Source organism: Scyliorhinus canicula, chromosome 15, assembly GCF_902713615.1.
Source record: "Scyliorhinus canicula chromosome 15, sScyCan1.1, whole genome shotgun sequence".
Taxonomy (NCBI): domain Eukaryota; kingdom Metazoa; phylum Chordata; class Chondrichthyes; order Carcharhiniformes; family Scyliorhinidae; genus Scyliorhinus; species Scyliorhinus canicula.
Genome location: NC_052160.1, coordinates 90407607 through 90425685, shown reverse-complemented (window position 1 = coordinate 90425685; position 18079 = coordinate 90407607). Strand labels below are relative to the sequence as shown.

General features: G+C 45.3%; 1 protein-coding gene across 12 annotated transcripts in view; it reads left to right on the top strand.

The window, feature by feature from the left end:
• mical1 (microtubule associated monooxygenase, calponin and LIM domain containing 1) overlaps positions 1 to 18079 on the top strand; it is a 204904-nt gene that overhangs the window by 124558 nt on the left and 62267 nt on the right. For 10 of the 12 annotated variants that reach the window (XM_038819533.1, XM_038819540.1, XM_038819539.1 and 7 more), the window contains 2 exons: positions 9574 to 9660; positions 14674 to 14762. In XM_038819533.1, the coding sequence (XP_038675461.1) occupies positions 9574 to 9660; positions 14674 to 14762 (176 nt within the window). The remainder of the gene's footprint in view (positions 1 to 9573; positions 9661 to 14673; positions 14763 to 18079) is intronic. The other 2 variants (XM_038819544.1, XM_038819543.1) reach the window with 1 other exon arrangement.

The window sequence follows — 18079 nt, the reverse complement described above, 5'->3', positions numbered from 1 at the left end:
GGCCTTATCCCAATAACCCTTAATTCCTGAACTGATTAAAAACCTATTGACCTCAGTGTGAAAATATTCAAGGACTTGACCTCCAAAGCTTCGTGGAGTGAAGAATTCCAAAGATTCACCACTCTTTAAGAGAAGAAGTTCATCCTCCCATCCATCTGAAATGAGCACCCCCATATTCTGTGACTATGTCCTCTGGTCCTCCATTCCCCCGTGAATGGAAAGATCCTCCCAGCATTTACCTTTCTAACCACCTAAGAATCTTATATGTTTCAATCAAATCACCTCTCATTCTTCTGAATTCCAAGGAGAACACACCTGTGGTAACATGATCGCAAAAAAAGTAGTCAAAAACATGTTTTAAGTTAATCTTCTTTAATATATAAAAAAATAATTAAGTTTACAATACAGTATTGTTATGGACCAGGGTTTAGAGAACCCCACAGTATATCATGGAGTTCATCTGACCCACAACTTTTAATAGATTGTGGTATGGGGAGCACACGGCCCACTCTGCAGGTGTGGTACAGCAGAAATGGAAAAGTAATTTTTAAAGCAAAACAATGTTTATTCTATGAACCCAAGTTAACCTTTTTAAAACATACAGTGAACATCTTAGCAACCATCAATTCAAATACAACCCCCAAAGACTACAACACTAAGTAATCCTTTAAGCTTTCCTTTTAACATCTATATGACTTAAACCAGAAGCACACCAGGTTAAAGTCACTACTGTTATTAGTTTTAAATAACCAGGATCGATTTACAGTCTTTAGATTACAGAGAGAGATTTGTACACCTTCTGGCTGTGTCTGCAGCTATCCAGCTCTGGAAACAAAACTAAAACAGACCCTGAAGCCTGTTCCACCCACTCTCTGACATCACTTCAGTAATAAAGACCCATTTCTTAAAGGTACTCTCACTACAGATATTTATATACACATCCATTTACAAACACCCATTTCTTAAAGGTACTCTCACATGACAGTATGGATTCAAAAACGGAAGCAGCTAGTTAAACATCAAAATACCAGTAACTGAATAGAGTTAGAACTAACGGCAGTTAAATACGAATATACATAAGAAACAACAGCAACTAATGATGTCACAACACTTACTGATGACATCAGCAATGAATTCAAATAAGAAGATGCATAATAATAACACTATAACAAGTCTCAATCTTTCCTAATATGGCAGTCCCTCCATACCCAGGACCATTCACGTAAACTTCCTTTGTACTGCTTCCAATGATAATATATCTTTCTTTAAATAAGGGGACCAAAACTGTACACAGTATTCTAAATTTGGCCTCACCAGTACCTTGTACAGTTACAGCAACACCTCTTTACTTTTATACTCCAGTTCTTTTGAAATACAAGCCAGCATTCCATTTGCCTTCACTATTACCTTCTGAACCTGTATGTTAGCTTTCTGGGTTTCATGAACAAGGAGCCCAAGTCCCTTTTTGCTGCAGTTTTACTGCAGTCCCTCTCCATTTAAATAGTAATCCGCCTTCCCATACTTTCTTCAAAAATTAACAATTCCACATTTTCCCACATTTGCCAATTTTCTACCCACTCACTTAATGTGTCGCTATCTCTCTGTAAACTATTTACATCCTCCTAACAATCTGCCTTACCTCCCATCTTTGTATCATTCGCAAATTTGGCCACAATACTCTCTGTTCCTTCCTTCAAATCATTAATATACATTGTAAAGAGTGCGGTCTTAGCACTGATGCCTGTGGCACTCCAATGGGTACTGCCCTCCAACCTGAGAAAGACCCCCATATTGCTACTCGCTGCTTCCTGTTAGTTAGCTAATCTGCTATTCATGCCAAAATAGTACCTCCAATACCATGAGCGCCTATCTTGCTGGTAGTAGCCTTTTGTGTGGCACCTTAACAAATGCCCTTTGAAAACCCAAATATACAACATCGACTGGACATCCTGTATTTACACAGGCTGATACCTCCTCAATGAAGTCTAATAAATTCATCAGACATAATTTCCCCTTCATGAAACCTTGCTGACTCTGCTTGATCAGATTATGACTTTCCAAATGCACTGCTATCGTCTCCTTAACAATAAATTCTAATATTTTGCCAATAACTGAGGTTAGATTAAATGGCCTGTAGTTTCCTGCATTTTGCCTCTTTTCCCTTTACAAAAGGGTAACCCAGGGGCTGTTATCCAATCCTTTGGCACATTCCAGAGCCCAAGGATTTTAAACAAATGACTATCTGTGCATCTACAATCTCTGTAGCTACCTTCTTTACGATCCTGGGGTGCAAACCATCAGCTCCAGGGGACATGTCAGCCGTTAACCCCATTGGTTTGCCAAAACCAAATTCTCTGGTAATGGTGACTGTATTCAATTCCTTCCTGTATTTTTTGTACTATTTCTGGGAGGCTTGTGGTATCCTCTCCAGTAAAGACCGATGCAAAGTATCTATTTAACTCCTCTGCCATTTCCTTGTTCCACATAATTACTTCTCCAGTTTCATTCTCTAAGGGTCAATGTATTTTTTTACTTCTCTCTTCCTGTTAATGTACTTCAAAAAGCTCTTATTGTGTATTTTTATATTTCTTGCTAACCTACCCTCATAGTTTATTTTCTCCTTCCTGATTATTATTTTAGTCCATCATTGCTGCATTCACAATCTATTCCACTTTTCTGGCCGACCACTAACCTTTGCCAGATTATGGGCAGGATTCTTCATCCATTCACAGCAGCGGGAGATTTGGCTGAGCGCCAAGTTCTCCGTCCTTTCCAGTAGCCGTAGCAGAGTGGACTTGCAATGGAGAATCGCAGCCTATATGTTTCTGCTTTCAACTTAATACCCTCCTTAACTTCCTTGATTGTGCATGGTAGATCCTGCCTCCCCTTACAGTCTTTCCTCTTATTGTCTTACCTACCAATCTGTATGACCAGTCCACCTTGGCCAATTCCTTCCTCATACCATCATATTTCCTCTTCTTTAACATGGATATTTCCAGCCCCTGTAACCCGACGCCATGTTGCTTTGGGGCCGGTGCGGAGAACAGAGCCACTGCGCATGCGCGCGTTGACGCCAGTGCCATTACACATGCGCCCAGTTGTCGCCGGGATCAGCAACTGGAGCGGCGTGGGTCGCTCCAGTGCCCCAGAATTGCTGATCCTGAGGCCATGTTGACGCCGTCGGCAAACGCGACGGCGTTTACGACGGCGTTAACATTTAGCCTCAGGATCGGAGAATCCTGCCCAAGGTTCCTGCCCACAAAAGCTAGAACTTTGTTGTAACACATTGTAATACACTTACATATAATTAGCAACCTCCCCACCATATGATCTCCCCGGCACTGAATATTCATACCTCGCTCATGTCATGTCAGTGAAGTTTACAACAACTATTTAAAGGAGTGAATCAATTGAGGGGGACCTAAAGGTAGAGGAAATTGCAATGGCCCCTGGCACTCCGGACCCTCCAAGGAGCCAGCCACTGAGTGAGAGAGAAAGTTGCATTCATGGGGAGGAGCGGGTGGCTGTTGTCCACTGTGGGAGTGGGGGGGGGGAGAGAGGGGGGGGGGGAGAGAGGGGGGGGGGGGCGCACCGCACCCCGATGACTAATGTGGCAGAGGGGTGGGAATCGATACAAGAAGACAGAAGGGATTAAAACAGGGACAGAAACAAGAGGCAGTAAGGGGGAAAGTGGAAGGCAGAGAAACCAAAGTCAAAAATGAAAAAGAGCCACAGTACAAAGTACTGAGACTGTGGAGAACTCAGTGAATGGGTCCAGTAAGGCTAAGAAAAATAAAACACAGGAAAAGTGTACAAAACATAACTGCACAGATGGTCTGAGAAAGCAGGGCAGAGAGCAAAGGAAGTCGAGATTAAACCGCATTTATTTCTATGCAAGAGGCTTGACGGGCAAGGCAGATGAACACAGGGCATGGATGGGCACATGGGACTGGGATATTATAGCTATTACTGAAACATGACTAAGGGAGGGGCAGGTCTGACAGCTCAATGTTCCAGGGTACAGATGCTGTAGGAAAGATAGAACAGGAGGAAAGAGGGGAGGGAGAGTTGCGTTTTTGATTAAGGAGAATATCACGGCAGTACTGAGAGGGGATATATCCGAGAGTTCGCCCACTGAGTCTATATGGGTAGAACTGAAAAATAAGAAGGGAGAGATCAATTTGATAGGATTGTACTACAGGCCCCCAAATAGTCAGCAGGAAATTGAGGAGCAAATATGTAAGGAAATTATAGATAGCTGCAAGAAAAATAGACTGGTAATGGTTGGGGACTTTATCTTTCCCAACATTGACTGGGACAGCCATAGCACTAGAGGCTTGGATGGAGAGACATTTGTTGAATGTATTCAGGAGAAATTTCTCCTTCAATATGTGGATGGCCCGACTAGAAAGGGGGCAAAACTTGACCTCCTCTTGGGAAATTAGCAGGTGACAGAAGTGTTAGTGAGGGATCACTTTGGGAAGAGTGACCATAATTCCAATAGTTTTAAGATAGCTATGGAGAATGATAGATCTGGCCCAAAAGTTAAAATCTAAACTGGGGCAAGGCTAATTTTGATGGTATTAGACTGGGGGATGGATTCTCCGTTCCCCGATGCCGAAATTGTGTTTGGCGTGGGGACGGAGAATCGCTGATGATGCCAATATCGGGGGCGGCGTCACTTTTGCTATGCTCCACCTGCTGAAAATCGCCACCTATCCCGCCTCCGATGCTCCGCCCACGACCGGCCGAGTTCCCGACGGTGTGGGCTCTCATGTGAGGTGATGCATTTGGGTAGATCGAATCGGGGCAGGATCTACTCAGTTAATGATAGAGTATTGGGGAGAATTATAGAACAAAGAGATCTAGGAGTAAGGGTCATAGCTCCTTGAAAGTGGTTACAGGTAGACAGGGTGCTGAAGAAGGCATTCGGCATGCTTGCTTTCATTGGTCAGAACATGAATACAGGAGTTGGGACGTCTTGCTGAGGTTGTACAAGACATTAGTAAGGCCATACTTACTGTACAGTTCTGGCCACCCTATTATAGAAAGGATATTATTAAACTAGAAAGAGTGCAGAAAAGATTTACTGGGATGCTACCAGGACTTGATGGTTTGTGTTATAAGGAAAGGCTGGATAGACTGGGACTTTTTTCTCTGGAGCTGAGGAGACTTTGCAGACTGACAGCGTAAACCACGCCCACAGAATTTATTTTCCGAAGTGTCTGAAAATCTGAACTAAAAACTCAGCTGTGCAGCTGAAGAGCCACAAGTTGGAGCCTGACATTCTGGAAAACAATATTCAAAAATTTGTTTTCTTGGCTGCCATTTCCAATTATATTCGCCCAATCTGTATCAAAATTAAAGGGGCGCGATTCTCCGCTCCCCACGCCGGGTGGGAGAATCACGGGAGTTCCGGGCGACTCACGACACGCCGCCCTGGCACCCCCGCGATTCTCCCACCCCCCCCGCTCGGAGAATTGACGCTCGCCGTTTTTCACGGCAACCGGCGTTTCTCCGGCCCGGATGGGCTGAGTGGCCTGACGTTCCCGACCGGTTCACGACGGCGGCAACCACACCTGGTCACTGCCGTCGTGAACATGGCGCCAAATCTTCGTTTGTGGCTTGTGGGGGGCGGAGAGGGGAGTGAGCACCACGGCCGTTCTCGGGAGGGGATTGGCCCGCGATCGGTGCCCACCGATCGTCGGGCTGGCGTCTCCAACCGACGCACTCTTTCACCTCCGCCGCCCTGCAAGATCAAGCCGCCACGTCTTGCGGGGCAGCAGAGGGGAAGACGGCAACCGCACATGCGCGGGTTGGAGCCGTCAACTGTCGTGACTTAGGCGCCGCCGTCGCGTCATTCTCAGCAAGCGTCAAGGCCCGGTAGCCGAGATTTACGGAGCGCCGCTCCTAGCCCCCCGGGGGGTTGAATAGGGTGCGAGGAGCGGCCTCCGAGGCCGTCATGAAACTCGGCCAAGTTCACGACGGCCTTCCCGATGCCGCGCGGGAGCAGAGAATTCCACCCAAGGTGTCCATGATTAATGCAGTACTCGTTTTATACATATTTGTTATTTCTTGATTTAAGCTCTTTCCTACAGTGTGGCTACTTTCAGGGGGCTATACAATACAACACACCATACTCCAACCACTCTCTTCCTTCCCTTGGTATTTGTCACTTCCACAGAACCTCTGAGCCTCGATCATCCCTTAGAACTGTATTTATTTCCTCTCTTATTAGCAAAGCTATCCCACCACCTTTCCTTCCCACCTGTCCCTCCAAAAAGTCAAATAACCCTGAATATTGTTTCCCCAACTTTGATCTCCTTGCACCTATTTCTCAGTAATGGCTATCAGATTATACCCATTTAACTCTAGCAGTTAATTTATCTTGTTCTTTTATGCCACGTGCATTAAGATACCGAACTCTTACTTTTTTTTCTACCACTTTTCCGTACACTAAGCTCACCTCTACGGACAATAGAGCTGCTGTTTTTCCAGTATTTTCTATTTATATTTGTCACCATGGTGTTTTTAAAAAAATTTGTTCATGGGACTGGATGTGCCTGCATTTATTGCCCATCTCTAATTGCTCTTGAGGGGACATTAAGAGTCAACCACATTGCTGGGGCTCTGGAGTCACATGTAGGCCAGACCAGATAAGGACAGCAGATTTCCTTCCCATCATCATTAGATTTTTATTGAATTCAAATTTCACCATCTGCAGTGGTGGGATTTGAACCCAGGTCCCCAGAGCATCACTCTGGGTCTTTGGTTTACGAGTCCAAAGACAATACCATTACGCCACCAGCTCCCCAAGTGTTCTGGGTGCACTCTCAACTGTAGTGTATCACAGATACAGCATGAGAAAATTCATGTGGGGAAATCACTTCAGTGATGAGGAAGTTTGGATTTGAGCATGCTCAGAAGCATATTCCTGAAACTAAATTAAAAGCAGTAAAAGGGAGGAGGTAGTCCCTGAAGAGGCAGCTGGATCGTAGGTTTCAGTGGATGATCACTCTGGATGGATTGAATGGCCTGTCTGCTCTGGATAGATGCCTGTGAATATTAACTTTAAGGAGAATTTTCAAGTCATTTTGAACCTGAAATGTGTGTCTTTAGACACCAAAAAGTACCTACTGTACTGGGAGGACCGTCGGATGTTCCGGATATGTGTGTTGATTGGTCTTGCAGTGTGTCAGTCAGTGTGTGTCTCTGCACCATTATATACTGATGTGTATATTATGACAATGGGTATGGAGGGATATGGGTAAAATGTGAGCAATTGGGACGAGCTTAGTGGTTAAAAACTGGGCAGCATGGACAAGTTGGACCGAAGGACCTGTTTTCATGCTGTAAAGCTTTATGGCTCTATGACTGTGCCATGGTGCGGGGGGGGGGGGGGGGGGGGGGGGGGGGGGTGGGGGGGAGGAAAATTTTAGCCTCAGTGCTGATCGGGGCACCTTTTAAAGATGGCGCCCTGATCTCTGCAGCCGGCCTTGCGAGCTCTAACAAGCCCACCCCACCAGACTGACAGCCTAAACCACGCCCACAGAATTTATTTTCCAAAGTGACTGAAGATCTGAATTAAAAACTCAGCTGTGCCGCTGAAGAGCCACAAGTTGAAGCCTGACACTTTGGAAAAAAATATCCGAAAATTAATTTTCTTGGCTGCCATTTCCAATTATATTCGTCCAATCTGTATGAAAATTAACGTCGTCCATGATTAATGCAGTACTCATTTTACATATATTTGTTATTTCTTGATTTAAACTCTTTCCCACAGTGCGGCTTAGTGCGGCTTCTTTCAGGGGCCTATACAATACAATATACCAAACTCCAGCTACTCCCTTCCTTTGGTATTTGTCATTTCCACCCAAATCGACTCCGCAACCTCTAAGCCTCGATCGTCCCTCAGAACTGTATTTATTTCCTTATTAGCAAAGCTATCCCACCACCTTTCCTTCCTGCCTGTCCCTTCTAAAAGTCTGATAACCCTGAATATTGCTTCCCCAACTTTGATCTCCTTGCAATCGTGGCCGGATTTCCTCAAAATGACGGCTAAGCGTTGACGCCGGCGTAAACACCGGAATGTTTCACGCCGGCGTCAACGCGCCTCTTGGCCCAGCGATTCCGTAGCCCAGAGGGGGCCAGCACGGATCCGGAGTGCTCCTCGCAGCTCCGGATGCTGATACGCGGCACTGCACGGCCGACCGCGGGTCCGTGCATACGCGCGGCGGCCGGTTCCACACCCGGCCTGCGCGACATGGCGGATCCACACAGCGGGCAGGTCCGGAAGAAGGTAAGCCCCCCCCCAGACTGTGCACGCCGGCCCAGCGGTGGCCCCCTATCATGGGCCTGGCCATCGTGGAGGCCGCCCCTGGAGACTGATCCTCCCCGCCCCCCGCCCCCCCCCCCCCCCCACACGGACGGCCACTGCAGCCGTGACGCCGAGCACCCGCTGGGTGGAACCATGTGTGAACCTCGCTGGCGGGAACTCGACCGGTCGACCGCGGAGAATTGCTGCGGGGGCCTCTTTCAACAGTCCCCGACTGGTGCCGCATCAACTGCATGCACGTGGCTGGCACCAATTCTCCAGTCGCTGGAGTTTCGCGTCCCAGCGTCGGACCCGATCGCAGTTCTGACGCCCTACTCTCTGTCCCCGTGCTGAGCGCGATTTCGGCGCGACGCTCGCAGAATCCCGGTGTATGTCTCAGTAATGGTTACCAGCTCATACCCATTTAACTCTATTTGTGCCATTAGTTCATTTATCTTGTTTTTCATCAATGCTACGTGCATCTGAATTCTTAATTTTGTTTTTGTTTTTCTACCACTAAGCTCATCTCCAGGGAGAATGGATTTGCTGTTTTTCCAGCATTTTCTATTGATATTTGTCACCATGGTGTTTTTAAAAAATTTGTTCATGGGACTGGATGTGCCAGCATTTATTGCCCATCCCTAATTGGCCTTGAGGGGGCATTAAGAGGCAACCACATTGCTGGGAGCCACATGTAGGCCAGACCAGGTAAGGTCATTAGATTTTTTTTTTTAATTCCAGATTTTTATTGAATTCAAATTTCAGTGGTGGGATTCAAACCTGTGCCCGAGAGCATTACTCTGCGTCTTTGGTTTACTAGTCCATTACGCCACCAGCTCCCCAAGTGTTCTGGGTGCACTCTCGACTGTAGTGTATCACGGATACAGCATGAGAAAATTCATGTGGGGAAATCACTTCAGTGATGAGGAAGTTTGGATTTGAGCATGCTCAGAAGCATATTCCTGAAACTAAATTAAAAGCAGTAAAAGGGAGGAGGTAGTCCCTGAAGAGGCAGCTGGATCGTAGGTTTCAGTGGATGATCACTCTGGATGGATTGAATGGCCTGTCGGCTCTGGATAGATGCCTGTGAATATTAACTTTAAGGAGAATTTTCAAGTCATTTTGAACCTGAAATGTGTGTCTTTAGACACCAAAAAGTACCTACTGTACTGGGAGGACCGTCGGATGTTCAGGAATAACATTTTACTGTGTATCACCATCTTCAGCCATAATCCTTTGTGCCTTCCTTATTGTCACAGATGAAGAATATGACATAGATGGAGGTCTTGACGATGAGGCCGGTGCCTCCAACCTACGCAATGAAGAAGCTGATTTGCCAGAAAAAGGTGAGTGCATCAACGTTAGAGAAATGGATCTGGAGAGGGACCTGATGATGAGTCCGCTGACTGAATCAGTTTTGGGTGCGTGGATTGGGAGCAAAAGTGTGATGATCTTTAGCAGGCTGAGATCTAGCTAGGAAGCAACCAAGTCTGCAATACAGAACTGTCCTCACTGAAATGTGACAGCTATCTTACTCGTTGTTTTTCCAGGTGAGTGCCAATGACTTCACAGTGAAGTGTGACTTAGCGTGAGTTCAATGGAACTTATTATTGTAGGCAATAGAGGACAAGATGGAAGTTCAGGCCAACGAATTAATGATTCAGTGATCCTTTTCGGATGACAGATCAATTGAGTTCATCCACAGAACCTTCAGCATTCTCTAACACTCTGGGTTGATTTGTTATCCTTTGCGAAAGCACAGCTTTTATTAGTATTTGTAATGGAGGTCTGATGATCACCTTTAGGAGAATTAATGCAGGGTAACTATTAATGGAGCTCAGTTGAATTTTTGATGTTGAAGAAGTTTATCGAATGCTCAGTCTGTGTGGCAGAGATTCTTTAAAAAATTTTTTAGAGTACACCATTATTTTTTTCCAATTAAGGGGAAATTTAGCATGGCCAACCCACTTACCCTGCACATCTTTGGGTTGTGGGGGTGAGACCCACGCAGACACAGGGAGAATGTGCAAGCTCCATACGGACAGTGACTCGGGGCCAAGATCGGACCCGGGTCCTCGGTGCTGTGAGGCAGCAGTGCTAACCATTGCACCACCATGTCGCCCGTACTGCAGAGATTCTATAACCCTTCTGTATTGAGTGAAAATTGTTGAAAGCTAGGAAGACAGACCTGCGTCTCCACATTCTGTGTGAGCCCATAATATGCAGGCGGGGAGCCAACAGTCAAGCTCCAAACACAGCAAGAGTGGCAGTGGTTAGCACTGCTGCCTACGGCACTGAGGACCTGGGTTCGTTTCCGGCCCTGGGTCACTGTGTGTGGAGTTTGCACATTCTCCCAGTGTCTGCGTGGGTTTCACCCTCACAATCCAAAGGTGTGCAGGTCAGGTGGATCGGCCATGCTAAATAGCCCCTTAATTGGAAAAACAAATAATTAGGTACTCCAAATTAATAGAAAAAAAAGCTCCATAGACCGCTGCTCCTTTCTGTCGGGCTCTCTCTTTTGCAATGTAGATGTTTGTGTAAAGAGTTATCCATCACCTTCTGAAGCAGGAATCTTGCAGTGTGTACATGGACATTTGGAGGGTCTACGCTTCCCAGAGCTCAGACTTTCTGAGCCTTTTGTTTTGCTTACAAAACTGCTGTTGTTCAATTTTGCAGTTAAGGTTGGTGAAATCTGCCATAGAAAAACTAAATTTGGACATTAGGCAGGTGGTTGATTTTGCATCGGCAGTTTTGCACCACCACTAAAATGTCACTCACACACCACTCCCAACCCTCTGTCAGTTCAAACTTTCTTCCAGTTCATTGAATTTGTATTTACATTAAAACAACCATTTCCAAAAACCTACCAAGTCTCCTCTGAACATCAATCTACACTTCTTTATGTACCATAATAGAATAATGTGCTGCAGTTAAACAATCACCCTGTAACACTGGTACATCTCACTGAAAATCACATTGTGTGACGATTGCATTTTCCGTTCCTGTCCACTCCAAAGACAGTGGGTGGGATTCTCCGACCCGCCGCACCTGTTTTCTGGTGCGGCGCGCCACCACCGTCAGCGGGACCCTCCATCCCGCCAGCCGACCAATGGGGTTTCCCATTGTGGGCAGCCGCACACCGTCGGGAAAACCGGGGGCGTGAGTGCGCTGACGCCGAAACAGAGGATTCCGCTGATGGAGAATCCAGCCCAATGGGTTGATTCTCTGGCTTCCCGGCAGAGGGATTCTCTCCTCCCTTTGCTGTCAATGGGCATTCCCATTGAAGCCCCCCCATGCCCCCCCCCCCCCCCCCCCCCCCCCCCGGGAAACCCACGGGCGGGTTGTGCTGCTGGCGGAACCAGATAACCTTGCCACCAGCGAAAAGCCGGATAATCCGGCCATTAAGTACCTCACAGCTAGAATAGCATATTGCAGGCTACAACTAATAATTGGATTCATTTGCAAGTACCAACATCATACAGAAGCAGTGAGCCGACACAATACCGATAGAGAAATTAGAAACAATAAAGATAGAATTAAATCTACAAGGATTAAAATATGTTTTTCCAGATTGGGTTATGAATTTATTATTTCTTTTATGCATCATAGTCTTAAAGATCTCCTAACTTAAAAAGGTGTTGATCAACAAGTTCAAATGCATAACAGAGAATCTTGGGCACAGAATCACTTGGCCAGCAGATTTTTAAATTCTTCCACAGGATGTGGGTGTCGCTGGTTAGGCCCTTGACAAGATGGTGTTGAGCTGGCTTCACACATCATCTGTACTACATCTATCACTGAGGTTTTAATCATTGATTATTTGTTGGTAACTCGGACAAAGTTTCTATACTTGGCTAATCCACAGATCAAAGATGCAAAGATGGGTTTCTGTTTCCATCTTGAAGTTAATTAACTCCCACTTTAAGATTATTCATTTCCAAAACATTTTTACCCTGTATATATACAATTGTACTTATACTTTAAAGGTATCTTGTCAGTGGTCCCAAATCAATCATATTTCACGATCTATTCCACCCCCGTTAGATTAAATAATGCAGAAGCAAATATATGGGACAGTGGTGAAAGCTGGGCAGGCTTAATGTAGAGTGAAAAATGAACAACTGGAATCCCCAAGGAAGAGAATGCCTTTTATTGAGTTCTCTGGTAAAATTTGGGGGCACCTTTGGCGGCCATTTTATGGATACAGACATCTGTTAGGAGTTACATGCATGCCAATCTATGAAAAATGATAGGTGCTGAGAGACATCCTCAAAAACTTATCTATCACCACAACCACAAAGTAATATAAAAACATCAGCTTCATCTTAAAATGACAGTTGCCACACTTTAATCCCACCGTAGCCAATTTCTCCCCCCAAATGGCTGCCATTCCATTCAAAATGGCCACCTGCAATTTGACTTGCCATTTGGGTGTCCTGTTTATTAGTTCAGTACACACTGAAGAAAATCTGAATTATCCCAGAGTGAGATTAAGAATAGTTCAATGGAGAACAGGGGCAAGTTGACATATTCCTTATGATATATCACTTCTTTTGTTAGCAGTTGATAAGCATAAGCATGCTAAATTCCCTAGACTTCATTGTAGCTTCCATAGTGGTGGATTCAAGAAATGTGATAGGTTTCCCTTGTTTCAGTCTAGTTCCTATGTATTCACATTGCTGGTTAACCCAATTTGTTTACTTTGAAGGGTAGTTGTGCATTTTAAAGTGAAAAATTGAATTGCTGCTTGTGCGTTAAATGCACAAACAGCAGTATTTCAAAAAGGTGAAGGTGCAGCCAGCCATGGGGCTGTCCATGCCACCTATTTGCCCCATCGGTCTGGACTTCCATCTTCACCTTTTGTCAACATTTTTCCTGGATGATTTATTTTCTTATTCAGCTCGGTTGATATATAATATATATGGAAAATGCCAGAACCACTCAGCGGATCAGGTAGCTACTGGAAAGGAAACATTATTTCACTCTCCACGGATCCTATCAGAGTGTTTCCCAGCATTTTCAGTCTATTTCAAATTTTCAACATCTGCAGTATCTTGCTTTTGTTGTGTACTACAGAATTACTCAGTACTGCTGGTCATTTATCAGTAAGCCTCTTTGAATAAGATTGTAATCATTGATGGTGAGTATGAATTAATTGCACACTTAGAGAACTTGGGCACTCTCAATAGCAGTTTATAGTGAAATAAAAGCAAATGTACTCTTTGGAAAACCAAAACTTTATTCACGACAAGAAGAATGAAATCTGTATCTCTCCTCCAGACAGCTGTTGATGGTCAACTGAAAAGGTTAATACTGAGATTGCTGTATTACCAATAAACAACGGTATTAAGGGTTACAGAACAGAGGCAGGTAGTTGGAGGTAAGATACAGAGCAGCCATGATTTCAGTCGATGGTGAAAGAAGATTGAGGGGCAGAATGCTGTTATTATGTTCCTGTACCCGGTGGTGAATTCATGACTGTAATCTAATCCTGAGTTTCAGTTTAAGGATGTAAACTGATCAAACCATGACGTTGAAGCCTTCAGAGTACTGCCATGTGACCTAGTCATAGAAGCTAAAGACAGCCGTCAGTTTTCTTTTGGTTAATGACAAGAGTTCTTCTTTCTATAAGAGACTCTCTCTTCTTCCCTTTTTGTGGACATCGCAGCACACAAATCACCTTCAACCAGGAGAGTGGACAGTGAACCAGTTTCCTGCCATCTGCCTGCCACATGCAAGCAGCTCCTAGAATTCGTACAAGAGAATTCCAGTCTGACTCTCCCATTCGACAGAAAAACACCTGGGCTGGAATTCTCCAGCCGTTGTGATTCCGCCAGCAGTGTACCCCCACCCGCAGGTTTCCTGGCAGCGTAGGGTGGCTTCAATGGGACATCCCATTGACAAGATGCAGGAGTAGAGAATGTCGCCGCCAGTGAACAGTGCGCCGCTGAGAAACACGTGGCTGGGGGACCGGAGAATCCAGCCCCTGGCCGCCACATATCGCTCCTCCCTGAGATCAGTAAGACAGAGAATTGCAAATGCAAAATCACATCCTGGTCGGGATTCTCTGTTGCGATTCCGCCCCACTATCGGTGTCAGCGAGGACGGAGAATGTGGTGCGCTGCTCGCTGGTGGCGGGTTTCTCTATTCCCGTCGCATGTCAATGGGATTTCCCATTGAGGCCACCCCATGCCGCTGGGAAACCAGTGGAATGGGAATTCTGGCTCCTATCTCATTGAACCTACACATCCAACCTCCTGCACTGACACTGGCCTTTATTCTGTAACTTAACAATTTAAAACAATTTGAAGGTATAAAATAAGCTTCCCCCTAACTTATTCATCTAACTTTGTGATAAGGTCCTTATGAATGTACAGAACATAGCAGAACGTCTGCTATCGGGCATCTTCCATCACGTGGCAGGAGCCCTTCACGGGATATGGATCAGGTATCACATTACCATTCTGCTCTTGCTATTCTTGTGTCACAGTGCTTTGCAGCTCAGTGTACTGGTAATAAATGCTGAGAATACTAAATCGGGTCTGGCAAAATGAGATTTGTGAATGAAGAGAGTGCAGTGACATGATTGATGAAACAATTGTGTCACGGTTTAACAAAACACCAAAAGAAGGCATTAATTCGCTCACCGCTTAAAACATCCATGTTTAAAACTGTCAGCTGCTTATACTGGCCATTAGCTTTTTGCATTAACACCAATTTCAAAGCTTCTGCTAAAACGTGTTATATTCTCCGCCTATTTTGCGCAGTAGTAGTTGAGTTTACTTGCTAATCCTCACCTGGTTAAGATGCCCTGAGTTAACGACTAATATAAGTAAAATTTAATCAAATACCATTTTATTAAAGTCAAATGATCTTTATGTGTACTTAAGCCATTCTAATTCCATGAAATTTCCTTGCTTCTCTACTTCTGTTGTAGACGGATTGAAGGATCTCATGATTTATAGATGATTTCGGATTTTAGGATGATTGATCTGGTTAAAGAATAGAGTACTGTAATTGTGCTATCCTGTTGCACCAATTATCGCATTTAGTGGGAAAATTGCGTCCGTGCCAGTGCATGGTCAGAAGCAGCGGAGGCCAAACCTTCTCATTCCAAATTGAAATGGCATTATCACAGTTTGTGGAGTGGGAAAGTGTTTCTGCGTTGATGGGTGTGGTCAATTTAGGGCAGCGGATTTGGAGAAAGCTGTTCCAGGAATTGAGCCTGCCCTGCGGTGACAGTGCACCATTGTCCTGTTTCCAACTGGTGCAGTGCCGCATTCTGAGAACGCAGTCCAACAAGCAAATTGGCGAGGCTGTGAGTGTTCCTAAAGGGACCACAACCTGAAGTGACCCTCACCAGGTTAAATATTAAGAAGGTGCTGAATCAGTCACAGCATCTGGAACATATGGTGAAGTAAATTAGTTTGTGCTTTCAAGAGGAAGTTTAGTGATCTGACTACTAAAAATTCTAATTACAAGAAGGGGAGATTGCTACATTCTTATTAGTGTATCTCGCCCTTCCCATTCCCATCGACTTCTCGATTTATGCTGGGTTTAAGTAGCTGTGTGTTCAGTCATTTGAAATGCTTCTTGAACAAGATGCAGGGAGAATAGGCGATTCCTCTCTCTCTCTCTGCAGCCACTCACTTCATTCTCTGTTGCAAACAATTTTGTTTCATTTTACTTTGTTTTACATTAACTTCCTCCAAATAAAGGATGTGATTATTTGTCCCCTCATGGGTCACAGTTATGCCTCTCTGTTTGTAGAGTATGTGGAACATTCCATGTTCCAATCCTACTTTTTTTTACATAATTCATTTTGTCCAATTCAGGGGCAATTTAGTGTGGCCACTCCACCTACCCTGCACATTTTTGGGTTGTGGGGGCGAAACCCACGCAAACACGTGGAGAATGTGCAAACTCCACACGGACAGTGACCCAGAGCCGGGATCGAACCTGGGATCTCGGCGCTGTGAGGCTGCAGGGCTAATCCACCGTGCTGCCCCTTTTTTCTGGTACATTAAAGATGGGTGTTGCTTCCTGTTCTAATCCGGAACCGGAAAGGTTAATTATTTTGTTTCCTGTTTCCACCCTTCCCACCTTCACATGATCCATCTCTAACACATCACCTCCCTTCCCCGACTTCTCTGTTTCCATTTCTGGTGACAGATAGTCTACTAAGATTCATTACAGCCTACGGACTCCCACAGCGTCTTCACCTACACCACCTCAAACCTTGCTTCCTGTAAGGAGTCCATTCTATTCTCCCAGTTTCTCTGTCTCCATCTTATCCGTTTTGATGATCCCACCTTCCACAACAATGCTTCCACTAGATTGGGCAGGATTCTCCAGTCCCCGGACACATGTGTCTCCGCAGCGGGACGTGGTGCACCATTCGCTACCGGCGAGGTGCTCTATTGCCGCTGCTGTCAATAGGATTTCCCATTGAAGCCATCCCACACCACTGGGAACTCTGCCAGCAGGGATGCACTGTCAGTGGGACTAGAGAATTCCGGTCACCTTCTTTGTCCTTAAACAAGGACTCCCCCACTCCTGCTCGCACTACTGTGGCCTTGCAATTGTGTGCGGCACGCCTTCGATGACGCATGTTTGGAGGGGGCGGAGCATTGGAAATTGACGTCAAACCTGCTCCTGCCCCGATTCCGGCGTCCGGATCTATTCACCGCCCGATCGCCGATCCTGATTTCGTTATAGAGCTACGTAGAATCGAGCCCAATATTAAACATTTTTTTAGCTTCATACCTGAAAAGAACAGCTTACATTTGCACCTTAACACTACTACTCAATTACCCATTAAACCACAAGAAAATAAACATACAGCTCAATCCAACTTAAACCAGCATGGCATAAAGTAATATTTGCATTACAGAACAAGTTCTGGCACTTGTTAGAACCCCTTCAGACTCTGGCTGAGTATCTTCAAATGGCTACTTCAGCTGGGTTGTTTCAGCCCCGGTCTTCAGACAAGACTGTTCTGCTTCTAAAATGTTATTACTCTTTTTCTTAAAACTTTCCTACTGGTAAAAATGCTGCCTTTACTTGTGGTCGAACAAAAACAACGATGGCCAAATCAGACCTAATTTCCAAAAGCCTTTCTCAAAAACTGCTTTCTCGCCACAGCCTTCTCTAGAACTGCCTCTATCCACAGCATCTCAAAATGTTGCTCTCTCTTTCTGAACTCCACCCAGAAATGACCTCAGCTCCCCAAGCTAAAAAAAACAAATGAACTCCCCAGGGACTTCCTCAGGCAAACCGCTATGCATTAAACCAGACTGAAAAACATATTCCTTCATCGGTTTCACTTCTTGGCTGCTGAAATCACTCAGGTCCTACAGAACAGAACTCTTTAAAAAAAAATGACTAGGGCAACAAACACATTCTAACCCCAGGCTTTTAACCCTTACATTGGCCAATACATTTACAATCCAATTTATTTAAAATCTTCCAATCGTCACACTGTAAGGAATTGGAGAAGTTGAGAGACCAACAATCACCCCGGGATCCTCACAATCAGTCAAGCCTCCCCCACCCCTACGTGTCCGTCCTTTTCTGCGTGCCATCCACCGAGCCAATTGTGCTGGAGGCCCCCGCACTGCACACTCACCCCCGGCCATATCAGGAGCCCCTACAACAGCGTCAACACTCTGCCTTCAGATGGGAGAATCTTGCCCCACGTGTCACCCCTTGTAGGTTCCTCAACAGAAATGGAGGATAAGCCTGAGAATGTGTTATCATGTCCAG